We start from the raw sequence: 25,992 nt of genomic DNA on the forward strand, positions 1-25,992 counted from the left end.
AGTTAGTAAATACATCCTTGGCATTTAGATTTGTGTCTGGGGAGGACTTTGTACTGCCTGTGAGCTTGTCCGTGTATTTCATAATAAGCCAGCAGTAACTTAGAGAGCATGAAGCCCAGAAAGGAAACTAGCTTTGACTCCTAGCTCCACTCCTGCCTTTCCCTTGGGACACAGCACTGTAAGTTATAGCCCTCAGGGACTGTTGGGGAATAGGAAGTTTGGAAAATCATTCAGATTGTGGTCAGTGTATACAGTGTGGCTGAAGGAGTGAAACACCTGTTGGTTCACACTGTAAAATATTTAGCCTTCTTCTTTATTCAAATATCACTTCTTCTTCCACTCATTTCACGTTAACGTAAGAAACAGTGTCGTAATATCAAATAAAAACACATTTTTATGTCTTTGCCCATTTACTACAAGTCATATATGCTTCATGTTGCTGCCAGTGTGCTGCATCACTGCTGGATTTTAAAAAGAAAGGAAGATTGGGAGTAACAATGTGTGTAAGAAGAGGATGTGTTAGAGAGAAAAAGAGGAGAAAAGGTAAACACACGTGTATACTGAGGAAGAGGGAGGTTTTCCACAAAGACACAGATGAAAAAACATAAATGAAGGAGCAAAAATCTGGCCAGTGAGAAACCAGCTATCAATCCAACAATAGACAGCACAACTAAACATTTGCCATAGTCATCATCCAACCTTCTCTCACATTTGAGCCTGTAGGAATGAAAACGGCAACTGAGGCTTACAGTAAAATAGCGCAACTGCAAACACCAAAATCTCTTAATAAAAAACACAAATAGTGACTAAAACTTCCCCACCGAATGCTTCAAAAATGACCTGGCAGTCTATAGCAAACATTTCTTTGGCCATGAAATAAAGTTCAAATCAAACATGATTGAAATGTCAAGAAGCAGAAGGGCCCCATTTATCTGCTTATTAAGTGCCTCAAATAAAGAGCTATAGGTGGGACCCAAAAGAGAACAGCACAGGGTGCACATAAAGGTCATCTTTAAACTTCTCACACAGAAGCACTTGAGGTCACACATGATAATGCATTTGAACATATGCATGTACTCATACATGCACACACACATACACATACTGTACATACACACAGATTGATGGCACTGCATGTGACCTCTGGAGCCCTTTTTCATTAAACTCAGCAAGGGGGAGGGTGGGAGGAGAGAGAGGGAGATCTAATTTGAGGACATGAGAGGAAACAAGGAAGTTGAGAGGGGGCCTTTATGTGTGTGTAATTGGTCTATGGAGGAATTGCCAACATGCGCACCACAGGTGGCCACAGGCCCTGTCTAAATAGCTAACCTTATAAAAGTCATTAAGGCCTCTGAGACATGCCGTGCAAGTGTGTGTGTGTGTGTGTGTGTGTGTGTGCATGCCTGTGCGTGTATATGTGAGCAGGTGTGTGTATATATAAACGGATGTGTGCACTCCTCATCCTGCATGTTTATTTGAAGGTATCTGTGTTCATCTGTGTAACAGTGATCAACCGTGAGTAGAAGATCTTACTAGGCACACATTCAACGATTCATATAACAAACACTCTTACTGTCTATTTACTGTTCTTTCCTCTTTGATTAAATTCAATGAACAATAGTTTTTCTTGTGAAATGTAGAACCTGCTGGGCTGGTAGTAAACAGTGGGTTTACCAGAATTTTCTCACTGAAAATAGCTGCCTGCTGCAGGTGGAAAAGGGCTGATGACAGCAGCAACAGTTGAAGGGAACTGCAGAGTCAGGTGATAATTCTTTGTCAACAAGCGACCCCTTTCACATACGCATAGCCACAAGAAAAAGAAAGAAAAGCCTTCATTAAAAACTAAAGGAAAAATGTAAGAGGAGAAAATGAAAATGCTGAAAAAGACGCTATAGTTGAGGAGAGGAAGGAGTTTGAGATGGAAAAGGAGATAATGGAAAAGATGAGGAAAACCAACATTCATAAAAAAGAGAGACATCCAGAGGATGAGGGAGGCTTTGAGCAAAAGGGCAGACATGATGATGCAGAAGAAAAATGCATCAATGAAAAAACAGATAACACCAATCGAAAAGGGACCAATCAAAAAGGCCATTGCAACCAGTGCTGTCAACATGTCAGACAATTCTTCCAGCTTCATTTCTGTTTGGGCCTACAGGGATGAACACAGAAACTGCAGCTGCACCATTTTATCCAACGTTAATATAAAAAATATTGATTAGTGCAGTATTAATGAAATGTTCTGCTTTGTGAACCTGTGAAAGACCTGGCCTCTCTACTACTGTAGGTGTAGACTAATTCTTTCAATGTTGCATTTTTCCTTTAACTAACTAGTTGGACTCCCTTACCTTCTTCTGCAGGACATTAACCTTCCTCTCCTTGACATCCAGCATGTCCTTCATGTCTCTGATCTCTCCAGTTAGTGTGCTCTTTTCATCAGTCAGGTCCTGCAGCTGCTTGGTCTTCTTGGTGAGGAACTGCTCCTTCTCCTCCAGACGCACCCGCAGAGCATCTACCTAAAAAAAAGACCAGGACAAGAAGTTAAGTGCAGAGAAGCAGATAAGAAGTTAGACAGAAACATGAAGTTCATACAGTTTAGCAAGTATATAGGTTGAACGTAATATGTAATAGGATAGTATAATAGTTTGAGAAAGAAACAGACCAGATTGATTGACAGGCAAAAACACAGAAAAACAGAAACACAAAATAAATACACAAGATTACAAAAGCTTACACCATGATTTTTTTTGTCCAGTTCTCAGTCAGGTGGCCCATATGCTATTATTCAGTACTGGAACTGACATATCTCAACACATGTAGTTGTTGAAATTTGGAAGTAGTAAAAGTTCAGCTTTGACCGACTGTCCGCAATATGAATCACTGTGGACTGATGCAGTAAAAGTGTGTGTGTCAGAGAGAGAAGGAGCCTGGAGCCTGTCCCATCATTTTTTATTGAGAGTGCTGTATGATTGGGCCAGCGCTGCCATAGATCAGACTGCTCACACACTTCACACTCACACATTAAAATCCTCCGTATCTGGCCGTACGCAATGAGATGAGTGATATCTGAGCTCACTCCAGAACTTCTTTTTGGACATATATCAGAGTTCTGCTGCACCGCCTACAGTGACACACACACACACACACACACACACACACACACACACACACACACACACACACACACTCAGCTGGCTGTCATGAACACACGATGTGCTCCTCTGTTGCTCTTCAACACCTGATTGCATTTCCAGCACTTTTTGCCATGGCGCAACGAGTGAACCCATTTGAACCTAATTTGAAGGTGTGCATGTGTGTTTTATACAAAGTCAAGAGACACGCACACATACGGTAGATAAAGGGAAGCAGTGAGGGAGGCCTTGTTAACAGTCGTTTTAACAATCGTTACTTGGACACAGAGGGGATGGTGTGAAAACACTTAAAGCACAGGCTCTGTTGAGCTCTCCAGCTCATCTCTCAACTATTTCACAGGGCACTTAAGGAGATTCAGAAAGGGAGGGAGCAATGGTGGAAAGCTTACTGTATTGTACCTAAGCACAATTCTGAGAGACTGGTACTTTAATTTCAATGTCACGCCACTTCATATTTCTACTCCACCACACAAACTCTTTACTCTACTACAGTACATTTATTCAACAGTTACAGTTACTTTGTATATTGAGCGTTTATTATTATACCATAAAGTAAGCATAACTAACAGTATACAAAATAGTTAAAATTTGCCCCGCACAGCTCTGACATTACAATGCTTTCTACAGATTAAAGAAATAGTTCAACATTTTGGCTTATTCCTTTTCTTTCAAAGAGTTATATGAGAAGATCAGTACAGGGAGATGTAACTTAGCTTAGCATCAAGACCTGAGGCCTGCATGGTTCTCTCCATCATTCAAAAATACAGCTTCCAGCACCTCTAAAGTTGACCAATTAATATCTTTTTATTTAAAATGTCTGTTTGTGATACACCACGTATGTATGTTTGTGTACTTGCAATGCAACTGTAATGCAAGACTTGGATGGAATGGAGTATGTTTACTTTGTGATATTGCTACCTTTACTTACTTAAATTATCTGAATACTTCTTCCACCACTTGAGTATTTTAGTAACTAACGAGTAACAAACCACAGTAGAAAAAACACTAACATGGCACTAATGACTACAGAAATGGAAAACAACACAACAGATATAGTGAGAACACAACTGAGAGGTATGACTGTGGTCGGCCACAGTTAGTTCCTACCTGCCTGTATGCACATACACACACTGTATGTGCATTTGTAAAATGAGAGAGCACCATGCAGGCCGCAGACACACAGAGGGCTCCTCTCAAGCAGTAGCATTAGAAGTAGGCCAGGACCCCCAGGTGTAAGATGGTGAAGTATTTATCTCATATTGCTCCTCTGGCAGATAACCAGAGTCTAATACTGAGCCCTGCTCTGTCCTCCCCACGCCACACTGGCACACACACACACACACACACACACACACACACACACACACACACACACTAGTGATACCACTAATCCTCTGAATGTACAGTACAGCATGTTAGTGCACGCACGTCATCCTGTGCTGATGCCCACGTGCTGCCACATGAGTGTATGTGTGTGCATGTGTGTTTGCCACTGTGTGTATGAGACAGAATAATGGGGGGGAAGCAGAAACCCCCCTCCCCTCCAACCCCACCTGGCAAGGAGCAATTTAGCAAGAATGTAGCAGAGAGGCCTAACAGGAAATCCCTGCTGTCTCACCTGCACTGGCCCACTAAGCTGTGATAGTACTGTACAGACGCCCTGCTAATACCCTCTTAAAGCACTCACCGCTGCCAGGCACAGTACGCTACAAACAAGGAGAGAGAAATGCACAGATGAGGAGGGAGGTTGGAGAGGAGTAAGGGTGAAAGCGAGGGGAGAGATACATGAAAGGACGTGGATAGAGGTGATGGGAATTTTTAACATATTATTTGGCTTGAGCATATTACCACCATTGAAATGTTGCTCCTCTACTGGCTAAAACTCCATCAGCAAGTCTGTTACAGGAAATACCGTATGGCTTTATCAGCTGGCACACATGCTGAGATGACAGACAGCTAACACGTCGAGGTGATTAACCTCTCTCTTCTGCTTCAATTTCCTCTCCAATTTTCTTTTCCCTCTAGTCCTGTTCTTCTCGATGTCGTCTTCCAACAACACCTCTCTCTCTCTCTCTCTCGCGCTACCACTACTACATCTCTTTCAACACTCCATCCCTCCAGCCGTGCTCTAAACTCTCCAGGAGTTTTCCTATTGCCGTTTTAAAGGTACAGGTCCCGTTGCGAGACAAAGTGACGTGTCGGTGTGAGAAATCCCTCAAGTCCTCGAGTCAGGTTGTCTTTGGGACAGGCCCATATTTCTATGACTCCGTAGGTTTGTGCATTTCTGTGTGGATCTGTGTTTCCATGTGAGAGCGATAACATACAGATCGATCTTCAGGACAACTGGGGGACTTTTTTTTTTGTTTAGTGTATGAAAGAAAGAGAAAGAAAGTGAAAGGTGGCGGAAAGAAGTAGAGGGGCCCACTGCTGTCCACTCTGGCTGAGTTCAAATCCAAAGGGGACATTGGAGATTGCACTGAGGCATTCCTCAGATTAGATGAATTAAAAACACGTCTATATCACCCCATCTTCCCCCCAAAACCCCACTTAAGCTTTCCAGCCCCTCACTCAGCACCATATCATTTAAAAAATGACCTTGATATGTTTTCAAGATTCTGTGGTTGCAAAACTATTAATTCTTTGGAATTTCTTTAAACGAATACAGCCACAAACCAATAACCACTCTAAAGTGTGTAAGCACACATGCATATATTCAACAGTTGTCTACATGCATGTACCTGCAATTATACATGCAACTATGCACACACATGCATAAACACACACTCATTCTCCTTGACTTCCTCTCTCATGCTTGCAATGACAGCCAAATGTGGATTCTGGACACTGGTTAGCAAAGTAAAACAGAGGCTTAAAGAAAACAGCTTCTCTGTTTGTCCTCACCTCCCTTTTTCCTGCCTCACATTTCATCATAAAAGTTTTTCTGGCAGGCGAATCTGCAAAGGTATCAGGCCCAGCGTCGGCTCTAGGCCGCAATAAACAACACGGGGACTATATGAGTAGACCACAGTCAAAACGGCAGAACCAGAGATGATGGCGAGACCACAGCAAAGGCCTGGGGACGCAGCAATACTTGCATACTCGCACACTAACAGTTGCACTCTCACTCACCCACTTGGGTGCGAGTACAGTCATAGACTGACCAGAAAAACATTCATAATATCATCTCCTATCTCTCGCTCGAGCTCCCTCTGACCTTCACACATGCCCACATCTATACACACACACCATGAGGTTTACTCCTTCTTTGTGTTTCTGTTCAAATAATACGTTTGAATGTCACTGCAGCTGACAACACCACCATAAAAGTTGTTAAATCCCAAGAGTGGGTCTGGTGGAGTGTATGTGACGTCTGAACTCAGGTCTGCTCGGGCTGCTGCGGTGCACTACACACAGCTGTGTGAGCGATTCACTTTTCTGGCTGTATGACGTCCAGCCTGTATAAATACAGCAAAGAGCAGCCATTAGGCTTAATTTATTTAAAGGCCTGTGCTGTGAAATTAATCATCTAGATTTATGAAATAATATTCGACTAATTCATGTTTGTCTAGCCATTAATGTGGCCAAGTCTGGATTGTATCACTAAAAGAAGGAAGGTTATTTGGTTTCAAGATGAGGCTAGACCACCAGAGAGTCTCCCATATCAGCTATAATCATTCAAATATCTCTTTATTGAAATACATGCATCAAAGAGAAACCAAAACAGCCTCATATGATGACAAAGGAAGGGAATGAACGTGGACTTCTGGGTTCAAACAGCCAATTGTGGTTAGTTTAGCTTTCACTTATTGCATTAAGTGAAAGCATTGTATTATTAAAGACTGATTGACAAAATACCTATGTTTACAGTATATACACTGTACCGCCTCACACAGAGGGTGTATAAGCACCTGATTGTGGGTATCTTTTAATAACACACATGTGAGAAGGGGTAGCGTTAAATGATCCATAGTTTCCTGATGAGGCAATTGAAACTTCCAATAGATGTCAGGAGGTCACTGTTGAAGGTTGTGAGGTTAGACAGCCTCTAAGTGGGATTTTTTTCATATGAGCGCATTCATGCATGTTGGCATGCATGTGTGTGCACAGGTGCAGGGGAAAGTTGCAATGTCAAACGGAAGAATGAAGCACTTCACAGAGCAACTGTGAACGAGGGTCGAGCCTCTCCAAGACCCTACGCTGATTCTAGGTTCTCTCATTTACACACACGAACTGTATATACAAACGCATGCACACACAGAAGATTTCCTCTCCACCTGAGCTGGCCAAACCAGACATGACGACACCGGGGTTGATCTGTGCGGAAATGAGGGACGTTCCCTGTCCTGGGTATTAGGCTGGGTGTCATTTGAGGTGTGTCATCAAAGCCAGGGATCAGGCAACAGTCAGAGCTCCGATCAGGACTAACATAATGGACAGATCACCTTAGGGCAGGCTCGGGATAATAAGCGGATGTAAACTGCCTCACAGCAGGGGCTGCAAGGTGGAGAGAGGGGCACAGTCTCATTGTATACTCTGACATCTGTGGATCAAACCATGGCAACACAGCTGTCTGCCCACAGGCTACAGAGGGAACATGGGAAAGCGCAGATGTAGAAGAAAAAAAAACAGGACGCATACACGCACTCGCACAGAACTCCCAGGATCCACTAACAAAAGGATCTTTGTCAACAGAATGAATGAGTGTTTTCTGCCAAAGCATGAAAGTCAATCATGCCATGTTTTTGGTATTGTACCAGAAGATGGATATATGACACAGACAATGTAGGGGACTCACCCCGAGTACCATCACAGTAACCCTCACCACGCACAGCTGCTTCAATCCCTCTTTCGCCCTCCATCCATCATCATTACGTCCTCCAGCAGAGATGGACACACACACACAAGACACGACACACATGCACATATAAAGGAAGAGACGCTGCAGGCGTTCCCCCTCATTTACACTTGCTCCTTCTTTGATTATTTTTCCTGATCATTTCCAGCACCGCACGCCAGTTGCTACATCCTGTTTCCAGGGAATCCGTTTCCTGTCAAACCACACTGAACTGCCACACTGGCAAACATGTGTGGAACGATCACAGCTCTGCAGTGTACAGTAGGTGCCTGAAATCAGCTTGATTTCGGCTGATTTCTAACACACCCTCTGGATCTTGTAGTACAGAAAACATCAGGGTTATCACTTAAAAAAACGACAACTCTGAACGAATGTGAACTAACATGATCATTTGAATTAATTCAAATACAACCCATACAGCCTAATCCTGAAGTTGTTCAGTCACATCATAAGTGAACCATCTCCATGACAACTGAACAAACTCTCTCTTACCTTTTGACGAAGGCCACGATTTCCAGAATTTATTTTTTTTGCTAATAATGAACCTGAAAATTGTGAACCTTGTGTTATTAATTGTTGTTTTAATTGTTTTATGTTAATAAGAGCTCTTTACTTTCGCCCTTACTGACACAGCTGCTATTTAGTCTCATCACATGCAACTACACAGACATCATAAGAGGGAGAACAGGCTGGCTTGTGCATGTACATCAGAAAAATAAACCAAATGTCAACCTGCTAGACTCTAATCACACTGGTGCAACCAGCGAAAGGGAAGCTTTTTACCCACAGATGCAAATGGCCACATTCTAAACTCCTCTGTATAGCTGTTTAGTTTAGTTCCTCAAGCACGGTTTAATTGTCTGGAGGAGAAGCCTTTTTGCACATAGACACATTGCCAATACTAAATGCAAAGCACTGTCATTGGTTTTCATGAGGGGAACTTCCACTGAACTGTGCTGAAATTGTATAAAAATGTATATATACCCCAAAGGGTAACACAAGCTGTTCACCTGATGTGCACGTTAACACTCCCAAACACCCTTAAAGCTGAAAGGCAGTACTTTAACCTCATAGACTTTGTTTCATTTCAAATAAAATAAGCTTGATTGGAGCCAGAAAGTCCACGCTGTATTTCTGCTTCTTCTGATACAACATTGAAAGGCTTACTATTAACAAAGATTGAAGTGGGAGTGAAAACTCTTCAACTGTATTCTTGTGGCACTGCATGTTTGTGTGAGTGTGTCTTTGTATGTGGGTGTATGTGTCTATATGTGTGCATGAAATTAGAGGTTAAGTGGTCTGAGCAAAGCAGGGTCAACCTGAGGAGAGAGGTCATAACCAAAAGAAAGGAGAGTATTGTCTCTGGCTGTCTCTATCAGCACCTCACTGCTTACTGGTCAACCAGCCGCTGACTGACAGCAGACCAAGCAAAACCCCTTATTACTCTGTTTATGTGTGTTTTGTTTAGTTTCAAAATGAAAATAGAAAACATGAACAAATGTAGAGTGAGCACACGCACACTTCCCAAAGACCTTCATGTGGGATAGATCATCACAAAAATGAAATTTCCCTTAGACGTCCTCTAACTCAACGCATCGATTGCGTCAAAGTATGCGGTGTGTGTATTTGCACGACAACACTAATGCGCGTGTTTTCATGTGCATATGCATAAGTGTGCACACACTTGTGATTGTCGGCACATATTTACCTCGTTCCCTGTGTAAACCATTAAATATCTCATCCCCATTCTGACCCGTATAACTCCACTTTATGTCTTTTCCACATGGCCTCTGAAGAACTCGCGGGGGCTTTATTTTGGACCATGCCATGTTTGTTCTGGGGGGCCCTGATGCTTTGCTACTCACACTGCATCCCAAACCGCACCACCCCAGGAACCTGGGAGCATGCTGTTGGGTCTGAGAGTGGTGACCGTGGTCAATCAAGTTCAGATGAGGTCATATCATTACGGGTCTGCAATGGCTGGAACTCATTACAACAGGCGGTTTAAATGTGAAGTCGATAATTAGTGGTCAGCCTAAAACAGGAACTGTTTTCCACTTGCTTAGGCCAACCAACCACCTCACTGTTGTCTTAAATGTGTTCATCAAGTTCTCACCTATGTTAAATTTATCATACACTCTTTCTTGCATTGGTACTAACAGATGGGGGGGTGAGAATGCATAGGGGAGAGATTAGACAGAAATTAGGCGAGAAAATGGGGGGAGAGAAGACAGATGGACGCAGATAGAATGAGGGAAGAGAAAATATGGACGGAGGCAGCGAAAGGGAATGAGGCAGAAAGAAAGACAGAGAGTGAGAGCACAGCAGCGGGAGAGTACAGGGTGGACTGTAACCAGGTTGAGCCTACATCTTTTCTCCGCCTCACTACCTATATGAGCCATCAATCAGCAAAGAGAACAAGGAAAGATCAACAAAAATAGTCCAGCAGGGACCACAGCACACCATACCATAGCATCACTCACTGACAAAAGCCCACAGCTTTCTACATCCATCAAGCAACTCTATTCTCTCAATTCTCACTTCCTCCTGTCGCTCCATCTATCCTCGATTCTTTCCCTCTCCCGCTCCAGATTCTCTCTTGTTTTTCTCTTGTTTTCCCTATTCATCACTGTCGCTATGGTTGATGTTAGCAAGCCATTTTTGAGTCATTTATATCTTCTTCAAGTCATTACACCTCAACCTCAAAATCAAAACTCAGTGGAGGCCCTTCTGGCAGACTCACTGTGAACGCTGGTGATGAAAGAGAACACAAGATATTTGAGGTCACATCTGAGGAAGTTAAACTGAAACACCAGACTGTACACAGACATGTTGCCACATCGCAAAACGTGCATTATAGACGTGCTGCTACGAACATTTCTGTTGGCATTTCGTGAGGAACAAAATATCAAATGTTATATTACTGTTTTATTTATGTGCCTGATTTAGACTTTGACTTAAGCACCTTGATCCTACTTAAGGTCTGGAGTTCCCCTGTGTGGGTAAGTGGCCACCTGCAAAATGCTCGCCTCAAGTGATGAATATGTAAATCAAAGCATATCGAACTTCACAAAGTGAAAACCTTAACTAATATCTGCCAAAGACACTAAATACAACATGATTTGTTGCATCGAGAAATTGAAGGTAATAACTCAGATTGTGTGACTCTCAAGGATTTAGAGTTACCACCAAAGAAGACAGCAGAGAGTAATAACAGGTCACACAGAGAACGCCACGAAATTAATTGTGCAGATATCTATGTCAAGTGTTTCCACATGAATAAAGTAATACCTTATAACCAGTGAGCCACAACACACAGGGCCTATTTTTGTGAAGAAATGTGGGGAGCAGGATCCAACACAGATAGCAGGAGCAGCGTTGGGGGGATGTACATTACCACAAAACAAAGCTCAAACAATCGTCCTACTAGCAGCTTAGCCAGAACACACATACAAATGATGTATTATAGAAAATTACTTTTCTGTAGCAATCACAAAGTGGAGGAGAAAATGAATGGGGATGCACTTGATAAAGAAGCTCCACAACACAACAGCCAATATCCATCTCGTGTTAATCCATGTATACATGTGTCACTTGGTTTATTGCCATATAGACAGTCAGACAGACATGAAATATTATGCAAAGTAAACCATCTCCATGACAACAAACACAGTCAAAATCCTGAGGGTTTGTCCAGGGAAATGTGTTCTTCATTGCTTAAATGACAACAAACATGTTGCATTAACCATGTGTAATGAGTAAGCATGCCTAAATTCAATGAAAAAAATAATGCCTCTTTGTGTCTAATAATCATGCATACAGCAAGTAAGTTATATGCAAATCTCATCCTTTAGTTACTTTTATGCAATGACTTGAGATATAACTTTGCCCTACAACACACCCCACAACACCAACTCACATAAATGATTGTTGCAGTGGATGGAGCTGAGGAGATACCCACTTTGTGTTGTAGTTGGACAGATTATTGGTTTTTGGGGGAGGCTGCTGGAAAGTAAGGACAATAAAGTCAGTCAGGTATAAGACAACAATTTTCTTAACTAGTATATCTCTGTGGTATATGCATCATGGATATTGCAGGCTAAGCAGATACTAGATAACTGTGGTTTGTCCTGTCTCTGGCTCTTAGAAAATTACTTATTGTATTTGTTATTTGCTAACTTCAGGGTCAGCAACGCCAGAATTTCCAAGGTCACTGGAAGATATAAAGGCCTAGATTGGAATCAGATTGCCTGCTACCTTTGCTATGAGAACCGTCTGAGAGACGAGTATTTTGTGTCAATGTAAGAATGTAAGCATAATAGGAAAAATAACTTGCCAAAGTAACATTTAAACACTCCATCTATGTTTAAATATGTTTTGTTATTAGCATTGGATAAGCCAAAGGTTATATGTAAATTAGGTACCTTCTGGAAGAATAAGTGCAGCATAAATTACTGAAACAGAGGTAGAACACCAGTTTGTGTCACACTTAATTCATATCAGGCGCCACTGTTGTCAATATTGCATTGTATTTTTTGTTGGTACTCCATACCACACAACAGTACCATGGTCTTGAGTCAATAAAATCTCAATCTGAATCTGAAAGAAAGTGACTTTGTCCGGGAATCTTAAATCAGATGGGGGACACTCCCACCAAATATCTGTAAAATAAAGGCCCACACGTCTTAATGCAGTCTGATTTGGCCTCTTTTAGTACAACGTTAATATTCTAAACTATGTTCTCAAAAACTAAACATAGTCAAACCACATACAAGGCCCTTTCCCTCTGGGGTTGTGGCCTGTTCCCTCATCGCTGGCTGGTTAAATATGCAGGCGGGTCTCTGATAGGTTACCTGATCTGCGGGAGTATAGTTACAGCCCTGCATTGTCCTGATCGGGGCAGGAAAGACACATCCACATACTGTATTAAAGGGTTAAGTTTCCATAGACATGGGCAGCAGACTCACAATGCTCACACACACAAGCCTACACTCATTATTTTCCACATTTTCCAGTTATCTGGAGACGTATTCAATCACGCCCATTCAGAAGCTGTCCTTAACTTTGACTGACAAATAAATACACTTCCATTTTCTCATTCCCTCACGCACAGTGCCTGCTCTGTTCGGTGACTGGTCCCTTCTTAGTCCCATCCTGATGTGAATTGCTTTTAGAGACAAGTGTCTGTGAGATGAAGCTGCTCCTCAGGCCTGGGAGACACCAGTCTGTCTCTGGGGGAGTGGACTACTGTACCAATCACTGTCATTCATGATGAGACCCACACACGAACACTCACGCACGCACACACACACACACACACACACACACACACACACACATGTACATGGGGAGGGGTATGATAGGCCAGTAATCATGAGTGAAACAGAAAGGAAATCTGGGACTCTTGAGGAATATTAAATGAGATGTAGGAAAGCTGAATCAAACTGCTAAAGGGAGATGAAGTAATAATATGAGTGGATGGAAGGAATGAGGTGAGAAGGGAGATCCTGTGAGAATGGCTGTGTTTTCTAGCCAAATGATTGACAGACAGTAAAGGAATGCAGGGCCATGGCACTCAATATCTTTACTCATCCTCTGGTTTGCCCACTTAGTCCAGGAAACCCTAGCCTTTCCCAAGAGGGGGTAAATGCCACTTCAATAGCAGGAGAAAACTACTCGAGACCGGAGATGAGAGTCCAGCAATCAGCACTGACAGCGTATGTGTTTTTGTGTGTATGTTTGTGTGTGTGTGACTGTGTGTGTGTGTGATCAAGACTGTTGGATATGATTACAGGCTGCTGCAGTAGCCTATGAGAAGTGAGAAGAAGACAGGCTACAGAGCACAGTGATGTGCCCAGTGTCAGGAGCATTATCGTCAATTACACATACACATATCTGTGCCATATTAACAGACACAGATAGACACACAACACCTGCCCACTCAAGGGCATCATTTTCATTTCAGCTTTGGCAGAGACATTTACTGGCTCACGACAAATCAAATCAGCAACAACAATTATAGTCTTCAACAACAAGAATGATCCTGGTCTTGCCATAAAGTTACACCTATGGCAAAAGGACACACAAACAAAAATATGTACACACACAAAACCACCCACTGAAAACCAAAACCTTTAAGTATGATGTATTCAGCAAAGTGCAAGGGCCAAAATTCCTTGCACATGTATGGACAATTAACCCTAATTTTGGCCCAAATTGCTTCCTGTAATGATGAGTGGACATAGTTAGCAGGCCGCTCTCAACTGCCTAACACAAAGAGATCTAAAGTATCAGTTCCAAGTCTCGAGAGTGATGGAGAAAAATGCTAAATGCTCACCGCCCCCTCCCACCCTACACACACCTCCATCTCTCTACATACAACCCGCCTCCATCCCTAACAGCAGTGATAAAATCATTAGAACCACAGAGTTTAGAAACTTCAAAGATGAAGAAGAAAAAGCTGCCAGCTTTCTCCAGCCTGACTGACCCGCCCACACGTACAAGCCCACTGGTGGACTAACGGAGCCACACACATAGACATTTTTTCCACCCACGTCAATGTCCTTCAGAGAAAGAGAAAGACGGGATTGTGTACACTTGCACACTTTCTTTTAGAGTCCTGGTGTCTTGTATCTGAGAATAGAGGCATTTTCTCTGTTGTCCCTGGACTACAAAACTTGTAGTTTTTAATGAATTAGCAAAACATGAAAGTAAGCAAGTTAAGGACTAAAAGCCAAAAAAGTGGATATACACACTAAAATGGAATCCCTTGTTAATCCCTGTAAAACCACACAAAGCTGAAAACAGGCTTAACACATTATACTGTGTGTATCTTTACAAGTGGTTTCCAGGAAGCTGGAGTGGCTCAGTGCATCATGGTGAGTGTTTGCATCTGTGTGGGTGTATTTGTCTGTGTTTGTACATCTGTCTGTATGTGTGCGTGTGAGTGCGTGTATGTGTGTGTGTGTGTTTGTGTGTACTGACCTCTGTCTGCAGTGTATTGGCGCGCTGCTCCTTGGCGCTGAGCGACTCCTTTAGCACCTCGATGTGTTGCTTGCAGTCTGAGTTCTGATTGGTCAGCGTTTCTAGTTTAGTCTGCAGGGCCTGCATCTCTGACTCCTTCCTGTTCAGCTCCTGCTTCTGCTGCTCTATCTGACCATCACAGGAACAGAAGCACAAATGTGTTACTCATCATTGACTGATTGATAACAAAATCTTTCAAAGTGAGAAAAAAAAACCACGCATACACAAACCACATACACTACATACGACTACTATACATACCCCAAAAACACATTGATGTGTGTGTTGCTGTTGTATATTACTGAATCTGAAAAAAATCCACCCACACTTTGTTCTCTATGAACAGAACTTTCAGAGCAGGCAAATGTTTTGAAAGCACACATTCATTTGAATGCAGCAATAGGCTTAAACATGATGTTTAATATAGGAGTGGGAAATATGGACAAAATTAATAGCATGATTGCTATCTAATCATTCAAAATCACAGGGTAAAAAGTGTAACATTCTAAATGTTTTTTAAAAGAAAATCTATGAATCTATTATTTCTCATGCTGTGACACATTTTGTTAAAACTGAAATTGTATTATTCATTTAGACATGAAATGTAAACTATAATATCTAAATATGTCAATTGTGTCATGATCCATTTATATGGAGAGATGATACATTACAATATTGAATTATCACCCAGCCCTACATTATCAGTCCTCACTCAGGGGAGTCCCAGGCCTACTGTCTGCTCTATGGACATACCAAGCCAAACAGCCAAAGGGCGAAAAATACATGCAGGTAGCCAGAGTTACGGGGAGCAATGTTACATTCACATAGCTGACAGATTACAGATTGTTTTAAGGAAGGCCATACAGAACAGGACAGAAAACCACAATGGAAATCAAATGCACTAACAGAGGGAGGTTTCTGTGCTGAGGCTAGCTATGTGCAGAAGATTGTCATCTGTCTACTGGTGCCAAAAATGCACAAAGCTGATTCAAAGAGAGATTTCTCTAATTGTGTGAGTAGGGTTCACCTCATAGCAGGGGGATTTTGACTGGACCAGAGCTTGGCCAATCAACCCTCATTCATAGAAAGAGAGAGCGCAAGAGAGCAAGGAGGGGGGCTCAGCAATAGGAGACGGGGGGGCAAAAGGTGAGGTGGAGTCAGAAAGGGACTGTGTGAGACATGGTCAAAGAGGTGAGACTGGTGAGAGGATAGTGAGACAGGGAGAAAAAAGTTTTAAAAAAATGGGTAGGGAGTGGACTAAAAATGATATGATAAATAAATAATATGAGCATTACAGATAAAATAAGGATCAAGGGATTAAAAAAATGTTAGGTTGAATGATGAGAGAGGAGACTAATGAGAGGGGTACTTCTGCTTGTTCTGTGATCCAGGGCTGTTGGGTGGGGTGGAGGAAGGTGGGAGCTGTTCTGATGGAAGACACACATGGTGACAAGGCCTTCTCCTACAGAGACACAAAGACAAGAAGACAGCAAGCCACTAAACTACGGCACACAGCCAGCTGGGAAAGTTAGACCCAGCTGGCTATGTGCTCCTCCACACTCCTCCACACTCTGCACTCCTCAACCACACAGCTGAGGCTTCAGAATGTTATACTCTGTGAAGTTCTGCTAGAAATGATTATCTGGATAAATAAATCCACCTGCTCTTATGCCCACAAATTTTCATGTTCTCAGAAGCCATTTTCTTGTGTTCGAGTAAATCAAAGCCCAGAGAGGACACCAGTGAGGACAGGGATGCTGTCCTCACTGGTTTCTCTTATGACAGTGTCACCTCAACACCGGTCACCACCACTGCTGACAGACCAGGACCCCAAACACTTCAAGCATATAGAATGAATCTGTGTGCCTGTGCATATCCATGTGCATGGTGTCTTTCTGTGTTACAGAAAGATGAGACATGGGAGAGCAAGCCGGGGCCATCACTGCGATGTATATCATCCTAGGTCAGTACGGGTGAAGAGAGAACTCTTTCCTCTGCCGTTGTAAGCTCACATTCATCAGTCAGGGCCCCATTCATAAAAACATCTCTTTTATGATTGCATCAGGAACTTCCCCGGGTGCAATGACAAATGGGCCCTACAAAGAGCACCATTAATGAACCAAAGTGAAACATTTTCACATGGAGCGCTGCTCACTGACCTCAGCCATCATGGACACTCAGCTAGAAACTCTGTGAAACCTGAAACTACATTTTTTAACATGGCTCCTGTATGTATGTTCATGTGCACAATGTCCCAATGAATAAACCAGTATGCAGCCTGGGAGAGAGACATCTTAGTCAGGCTTTTCTGGAGGCCTTCCTGCAAGCTAAAGGTAGGACAGTAAACAGACACGGTGCACTGTAAGCTGATAGGGCCTGAGTTTGCTCCCTAAGAACAGTCACAGATAGGAGAGCAGTTTTACGCTTGGTCATCACAAAGGTAAGGTAGGTAAGGCACACAAGCATTTCATGGGCAATAAGGAAGAAGGAAGAAAACTCTTCACCTCACTCTTAATATGAAATAGCAAATACATTTATAAGCATAGGAGTTCTTGGTATGCATGCAACACAGGAGGCTAAGAGCCTCAATAAAAAAAGACACAACATACTCTAACATGCAGTTTGGCATTAAGATTTCTACACACTTCTCTTGAGCATTCAGTGGTGACATGCAACATGCACACAACAGGTTCTCACGCACTTGTAATTGATGTTTTATGGCAAACATGCATCACTCAGGTCATGCAGTGGGAAGTCATCTCAGGTGGCATGCAGAGACATTCTACCTTAGTCTTCATGAATTTAGAATGGCTCTTGTAGACCTCCACCTGCTTGAGCTCATCCTGCCTGTCGTCGGGGTGCAGCAGGCCGCTGGTCTTTAACATCTGGACCTCATCCTCTAAGTCTCTGATGTTCCTCTCCAGGGAAGAGATCTTGGTGTCCTGCACCGGCAACAGTAGGCAGGAAAATGGTCAGCAAAGATCTGACTTTGGATGTTAGGCCCTGGATTTTAATAAGGGCTTACCCTTATGTGTTATTGTTTAGACAATGATGTATCTATCCATCTATTGATCGATCAACTGATCTCTCTAAAATGGCATGCAAGAGAGCACAAATACAGGGAGAGAGCAGGTAAACAAAAAAAAAACAACCCTCATTGCGAGGGATGAGTGCGTGAAGTGAATGAATGTCGGATTGTTGGTTTCGGAAAGTACCAGAAATTGTCAGACATAACTCCTCCAATTCCGACATCGGAAAGGTGTGCAGGGGGGTTTGAAGCTACTGACCATCCGACAAGCAGTTCTGATGACGCATACTGGCAGCTTAACCCTACGCAATATCTGCCTGGGTCAAGTATTTGGCTAAAACAGCACTAACAACGATACAGCATATTCACAGAAGTCCTCAGAGCGTCCTGTATCTAAATTAGAAGCTATTAATGTGTCGAGATGTTTTCCTTTGCAGTATCTATGAGGGAATGGAAGGGTCTGTCATGGACAGGTCCTGAGGTTGTTTAGCTGCATGGGTTCAGACATACGTTAAATGCCAAACCTTGGAAGAGAAGAAAAAGGTAATTGAATAAATGGAAGCAGATTGCATGATGCCATCAGCACAAACCACAGGCAACATGTAAGCATCTGACCTCTATTACATCCTCTGACATCAGCCCTGCCTTGCACACGGTGCTGCATATACCATCCTAAACACACAAACACGTGTAGACCGAGCAAACAGGAATGCATAAAGGTACATATGAGACACACACACACACACACACACACACATAAAAAGAGTGTATGCAAGGACAGAGACTTTCAACGTATGCCCAGAAAAAAGTCAAGGTGGGGCATTCAGGCATCTGGGGGAATTCCTCCACCTTACCCAAATCACACACATACACATAATACAAAAATGCCCACACACAGACAATGCTATTCAATCATTTCCACTGCTTCACGTTGATTTTTGTATTATGAGGTATGCTCTATCTTTAATAAATGATTGCTATCTGTTTCTGCTCCAGAGCACAGGGAGAAAAAACACCGCCCAGAGGAAGAGAAACAAGGCAAGCCCAAAGAAAATACAGAGGGTAATATCAAAAACAACATTCAGTGCAATAGCAAAACGTGTAAGAAAAGCTGGGCCTCAGAACCTCTGAAACATGAACTACTGTACATGACCGTGCTGCATTCCAACCCAGGATGAATTTATGATAGGGATAGAGGACAACACAAATACTGTATATTTGCAGCCCATGCTGAGTTGAAAGAAGAATCAAGAGGTGAGCACTCATTACTGTACCTGCCAGATAACGTCAGGATCAAAACAGAAAGGGGGGTTGGTGTTCTGTAATCACAAAACGGAAATATATACGCGACTTAGAAAAAGCACCAAACACAGACAATGCAGAGACTGGAACAAACAGTGATGGAGACATTCTACCTTATACGTCCAATCCCTCTGGCAGAGTTTGTTTTGCCCTTTCTAATTAATGCAGTCAGATTTGGTCTCTCTCATGCATTTACAACACTGTGAGCATCCCGGGCTTGCACATGTGCAGTTTGTTAATACGCAGACAAATCACAAAGTATGTGTGAAAAATAACTGTGGTTTTGCTGTAAAGGAACCACTTTTGGAACAAGCGTTTGCTGAATGAGCACTAAATATGTGTGTGTGTGTGTGTGGGTGGGTGTGCACGCAGACACATGTGGAGTCAACTGCGTTTTTCACAGCTCTCACGACTTCAAAGGGCTGAGATGAGAGTGAAAGCTTCCATATGTGACATTTGAAACAAATTGAATAAGTGCTCCACTCTGCATGGGCCAATAATGGCCTTTACTTGGCCATGGCCGCCGTACAGACACGAGGCAACAATAAGACAATTCAGTTTGGATTGTTTGTGCATGTATGTTTGTGTCTGCATTTACAGTCGAGCCAGATCCTCTACTACTGCCCCGTTACAACAGCGTTCATCAACAATTAAAGTTTTGTTTGTATGATGCCGATATCAGACTAAACCAGACAACATGCCGCAACCGAAGAGCAAACTACACTGCTCAAACAAGATCAACGTCATGCTTTAATTCTTATCACAATACCTACCACAGTTTAAACTTGCTGCTCTCAAATTTGTTTGGAGATGAACTGGCGAACACATTCTCTACAGCTGATGCTATAAACAGTAAAAAACACTAAAATTTATGAAGCTGAGAACTGATCTGTTACAGCAATACACACTCCCCATGTAGCACATTATTACTTAAAATGCTGCCTGCTCTCGTTGATTCCAGATCTGCTGTAAGTCCTACCTTCATATCAATTACAGTCTGCAGAGCCCTGGTCTTGGCCGGATCGGCCTGGAGCTGGTTTCGGCGATGGAGCTCCTGGGGAGGGACCCGATAGAAATAAGCCTGGCGGCTCATCATCTTTAGCACTTTTTAACACCCACAGCTTCAGATGAGATCAGTCTGACCAGTCCGAGTCTCCTTGTCTTTTTTACTACCTTTCTTTAATATTTTTGTCAGATATTCTTATGTTATCCTCTACTGTACATCCTTAAAAATTCTTGTTTTGCAAAAAGAAAAGGAAAAACCTCCCAGTCCCAGTTTGGTGCTCTCCCGAGGACTTCTTTCCGTCTCTAACAGCAGGTGCTGATGTCTATTTCCTCTCTCTTTTTCTGTCTCTGTTTGTTTGTAGGTAGGAGACACACTCAGCTATAGGTCATATGAATCTGTCTCTATCACTCTTTCAGTCTCTATCTTTCTATTTCTCACTTGTTATCTCTCTCTCTCGCAGATGTCTCTGGCATGCTAAAGCTCTTGCTTAGCAACACTTTCTGCCAGCACATGCGCTGCGTTTCTTCTATCAATAATTAATGGTGGCTCTGACCTACAACTATGCCCACACAAAAGCACACACGCATTCAAGCTAATGGGAACACACACACAAACACACATACTGACACACAGTGAGTTAAACCTACTTGTCAAACTGAAAAAAAGTATTAGGACCAGTCCATTCAGAGGAAAGAACAATATTGTAATTCAATGATTGTCAACTATTCAGAGCATGAGCCCTGCAATAAATGGAAAGCATTTCAAATTATCACAGTATTTAAAACCTAGATTGGCTACTTCATGTTTGCGTTATGTTATTGTACAATTTTCTATGTCTGCCCCATTTGTGTATGTAAATGGCGTGGACACAATTAGAAACACTATTTACAAAAGCCTCAAAACTGACTATGGAGCTAAATAAACATATCTCTAAAAGAGTGTCAGCAAAAAATGGAGTGAAGCCTGCAAGCCAGAGTAGCACCCATCCAACGTGACACAACCATCATTGCCGCTGCTTAGCTTTAATCAGCCTCACTACCACCCTGGGTCCACCTGTAGGCTCTGACTTTATTCTAGGAGGTATGTGTGTGTAAGTTCAGAGCAAAGATGCCAAACATTAACTATACTGCTGTGTTAAACCTTTATTTAACCAGGGAAGTATCGCTGAAAGCAATGTTCTCTTTGTCAAGAACGCCCTGTTCACAGCCACACAGCCACACACATTCACACCCAAAAGCCACCCAGCACAACCACTGACTGATCTGCTGGCCACCAAGCAGCTCCACTGGAGCAGTTGGGGGTTAAGGGCACCTCAGTTGTGGTAATGAGGGAGTGGTCCTTGCTCAGTGATCTCAGTGGTGGCAAGCGCTGCTCTTTCAATCCCCACCCAGATTTAACTTTATTGAACCACAGAATTTTGACCCACAGGCTCGTCAAAGGTTTCGGCCACCACTTCCAGCTTCACAGAGGATTCGTTGCAGGACTATTGCATTGGATTGTACACTTCCATAGTGTATGCTGTGCTGGAAACAAAATAAGTGATCATAGACAGAGCTGAAGGTGACAGGCATAGACATAGGCTTCATAACAAGCAAATCTATAAATCTGCACAGTAGGTGAGAAAAGTGAGGGCCGCTTGCCGCTGCTGTCTGATTGTGTTATAGGCAGCTGCTGGAAAGAGGCACGCTCAGTAGATTTTCCCAGTCCAATAAATAATAGAGGTTGAAAAAAATCAACATGGAATACCAATTGGGCTACACAGAATCACAAAATCACATACCTTGTATGTATATGTATATAATGTATAACCTCTAAGGAAAATGAACAGGTTAGAGTGTCACTGAAAAATTAGGGAAACCGCCTCTTTCACCCGTGGGACAGATACACAAACCAAATCCACAGATGGATTAAAGGACAGAGATACTGCAATGCTATCAAAGCCAAAATTGGAAAAAAAGACAGACAGTCAGGGGGTAAAGAAAAGCCACCAAATGAAGAAACCACATGCAGATGGGATATTCATATTAAGGCAGCTCATCAGTCAGAGGACATAAAAAGACTTTAGAAAAGCACGAATAGACATATAGGGAGAGGCAACAGGTCGCCATGATTTCCCATTGCTCCCACTCTTCCCAGTTCTCCCAGTGAGTTGAAATGAGAGGAGACAAGGGCCTTATCCACTTGTCCATGTCAATTGTGGATAAGGGGGGATTACTGCTGTCAGAGCATGCCTCCCATAGACTGGCATGTCCACGGCTGCCACAATCCTAATCTTCTATTGACCATAAGTATATTAATGTGTCACTGTGAGTGTGTGTATGTCAGTGTGTGCCTGTCTTTTTGTCTCCATGTGTGCATTCAAGTATTTATATTCAATTCAATTCAATTTATTGTCCTTATACATATATATAGTATAACAAATAGTGTTGTTCGCCAGTCTTTTTGGTGCAGAGAGAGTGTGGATATTAACTCCTTATCAACAACGGTAAGAGTACAGTTAAAGAACAATAGGTGAAATTAAGTCATCAAAGACCGTCTTCTCTGCTCCACATGTGTCAGAGGACCAAGCATATGGAATGAATAGGATCAAACATAAAACTATAGCAATAAATGCCGGCATCCTGAATGAAGGATACGGTCAAAAGGTTCAATTCTAGCCTGAAGGCAATGGTGTCATATGTGCCATGCGCAGACTAGAACATGCACAGATCCTACATAGACACACACACACATTCATCAATCACATTCCCATCCCTTCTCCATCAGTGAGAGAAAAAGGAAACACATTTGCTTGCCACAAATGTGAAAATCTGTCCGCATATCAGCTCAGTGGCTTAAAAGAGCAGTTTGAAAAGACAAAAGGAAAATCAGAGGGAAGGCCTTGCTGAGAAATAGGGAGGGGGTGGAGAGGGTGCGGAGAAGGTTTGAGGGGTGTAATTTTGTCCCGATAAACTTTTCCGCTCAAACATTCTGGGAGATCAACAGAGCGTGGCGACTATGTGGTGCCCGGGGTGTGGTGGGGAGAAGGGAGTATTGGTGTGTGTGTGAGTGTTTGCTGATGACATTTACAGTGGTCTTCTAATGTTAGTTTAGAGGGGCTTCATTAGTGGAGGCTGAAAGTAGCCAATCAAGAATGGAGCCCTAAAAAAGCCCAACCCAGGACAGGGGCTTTTTACCAATGAACCTAACCACAACAGATAGCATATCAGCCCGGGGAGAAAGAAAAACTGAGTGGGACGTGTTGATGCACAGACACACACACAGAAAAGGAGATTAGAAAAGCCAGAGAGGAGAAGACGTCAAAAAATTGCAGCTGATAGGCTGGTGGCATGAGAAAGTGAGCAAAAAGACAAAAGCAGGAAAGAGTTTACAAAAAAGACAGATTTACTGACATGAACTTCCACTTCTCCTCAACATGCTGGCACTAAGTTTTAAGCTACATTTCTGAAGTTTCATCAATGTTTGAGGGAGGACGCAGGGGCAGACAGAGAGGGCCTGCCAAAAACAGCATACGATAGAAAAACAGGGGAGCCATAAGTGTTTTGCCCTTGCGTTCTCAACACGAGAGCAATGCTACATACTCAGACGGACTGATCCAATACTGAGTGAGATGTCTTCATGTACAGTAGGGGCCCTAACTCTATCCAGAGCCCCTGAGGACCATATGAAATCTGCAGTACGATATGTATGAAAGTAGATATGCCATCTCCAAGTAAAAATCTCACAGTGAGAGTGTGCATGTGTGTGTGCACGCCTTTGGCAGCAGGTCAGAGCTGGGCAGGAACAGACCAGTGGTGCGGCTGTTATTATTGGGTCCACAGGGACCCGGTGGCTGGGGAGAGACGATTAGGCCCAGATTTATGCCTCTCAGCGTGTGTGTGTGTGTGTGTGTGTGTGTGTGTGTCATCACACATAACCTAACTCACAGTCAGTGCATGTAACCACCACAGTAGTTAAATTCTAATAAAACACTGCCACTTTGTGGACATTGCTAGTACTGCTTTACATTAACATTTCTTATTTTACTTCAAGAGCCAAGTGAATAGACAGACATAGATGGGCCAGTGCTTCTATGTCAGGTCTGTGCAGCTAAGACAGTCTGACAGCTGACAACGCTGAACAGGAAGCACAAGCGAGAGAGCACCACTACACACACCATCCCCTGACAACACACATCAACAGGTGAAGGAGTGACGGAGTTCTATATCCACACATACTGCACGCCAGCATACCATACACACATAAACACAGACAGCTGTTTAAAGTAACTTCACATCTGGCAATGGTCTATAAGTCCTGAGTGATACAACAGAGTGAGAAAGGGGAAAAGACAAAAAGAGATTTCAATTATCTGTGAACCCTTACTCAATTCAGATTTGCAGCATACAAATCTACATAGGTTCATGCGTCGCCTAACCCTTCATTACATTTAAAAAATAAAGATAATATAAACACAAATTTAAGGTGACAATTTCTCTTCAAACAAGCAAAGAGTACTGCGAAAGCCCCCATGCCAACCCTCAGCCATAAAAGCAGAGGTGAACTGAAAATTGAGGCATTTATTATCCCAACTCAAGCTAAACAAGCTGGGTCATTTAAAGGAGAGTAATGGGTGCGGTAATGAAAGGCAGTTGGGCTGGTTTCCTTTGGAGCTAATCAAAAGAACTAAGAGTAGTGCCCCCTAATAGAGGCAATAGCTGCACTACCATCACAGGCTTGCCTTCACCGACCATGACAAGTGCAAGTGTAAGGCTAAATTACCACTCTGACACACAAACAAAGGCATGACGCCTTCACAGGAAGTAGGCTTCTGCTTTCAGTTAAATTAGTGCATAGAAATCCTTCAATTATTCTGTATTCAGCCCAGCATTTAACACTCAACACCAACCATATCAAACTGTCAGACAACTTGACTATTCTTCACCACAATGCTAATAAACTAAATTTTGAAATCCCCAAAATTTGAATGTTTTTTTTTTTGGTCCAAAATAGCTAATAATACATAAATACATTTTTTTTACATTCTAAAAACAGTTCAGATTCTCATAATTCACTACTGGACATTTATTAAGATACTGTTTTGTTATAATTATTTCACTACCATTCAATGTGTAACAGTAGCTCAGTTCACAGGAACTGATTTATTTGTTGCACATAAAACAACTTTGTCAGTGAAGCTGGACAATGCATTTTATGCATCAACACGACATTATTCCTTATTTTGAATATGTTTACCTTATCCTCATTATAAGACAATGATTTTGGGACCAGCTTGGTATTATTATCAAACTATTATAAAAATGACATTTAAAACATTTGATTTTACCTTATATGTAATGGACCGTGCACAGTGTTAAACAGTAATCTTACCATCTGATGTACATACAATCCACACAATAAAAACGCTGTAAGCCAGGCTTATAGTTGGGCTTAAAAACTGAAAAATTAACTGTTATACTTAAGATGTAATCAGTTCAGCATACACACACACACAAACACACACACACACACACACACACACACACACACACACACACACACACACACACACACACACACATACAGACTCCATCACCCCATGTCAACCTCAGAGGAGAGGTGGCCAAAAGGAGACGAAGGAAAAAAAACG

General features: G+C 42.5%; 1 protein-coding gene across 1 annotated transcript in view; it reads right to left on the minus strand.

Moving 5' to 3' along the window:
* LOC139288865 (ERC protein 2) overlaps window positions 1-25,992 on the minus strand; it is a 108,696-nt gene that overhangs the window by 75,374 nt on the left and 7,330 nt on the right. The window contains exons 4-8 of the mRNA XM_070910308.1: window positions 19,330-19,374; window positions 17,814-17,969; window positions 16,397-16,489; window positions 14,989-15,156; window positions 2,346-2,513 (exon numbers count right to left, since the gene is read on the minus strand). Coding sequence (XP_070766409.1) covers window positions 2,346-2,513; window positions 14,989-15,156; window positions 16,397-16,489; window positions 17,814-17,969; window positions 19,330-19,374 — 630 coding nt within the window. The remainder of the gene's footprint in view (window positions 1-2,345; window positions 2,514-14,988; window positions 15,157-16,396; window positions 16,490-17,813; window positions 17,970-19,329; window positions 19,375-25,992) is intronic.

Source organism: Enoplosus armatus, chromosome 8 (genome assembly GCF_043641665.1).
Source record: "Enoplosus armatus isolate fEnoArm2 chromosome 8, fEnoArm2.hap1, whole genome shotgun sequence".
Lineage (NCBI taxonomy): Eukaryota > Metazoa > Chordata > Actinopteri > Centrarchiformes > Enoplosidae > Enoplosus > Enoplosus armatus.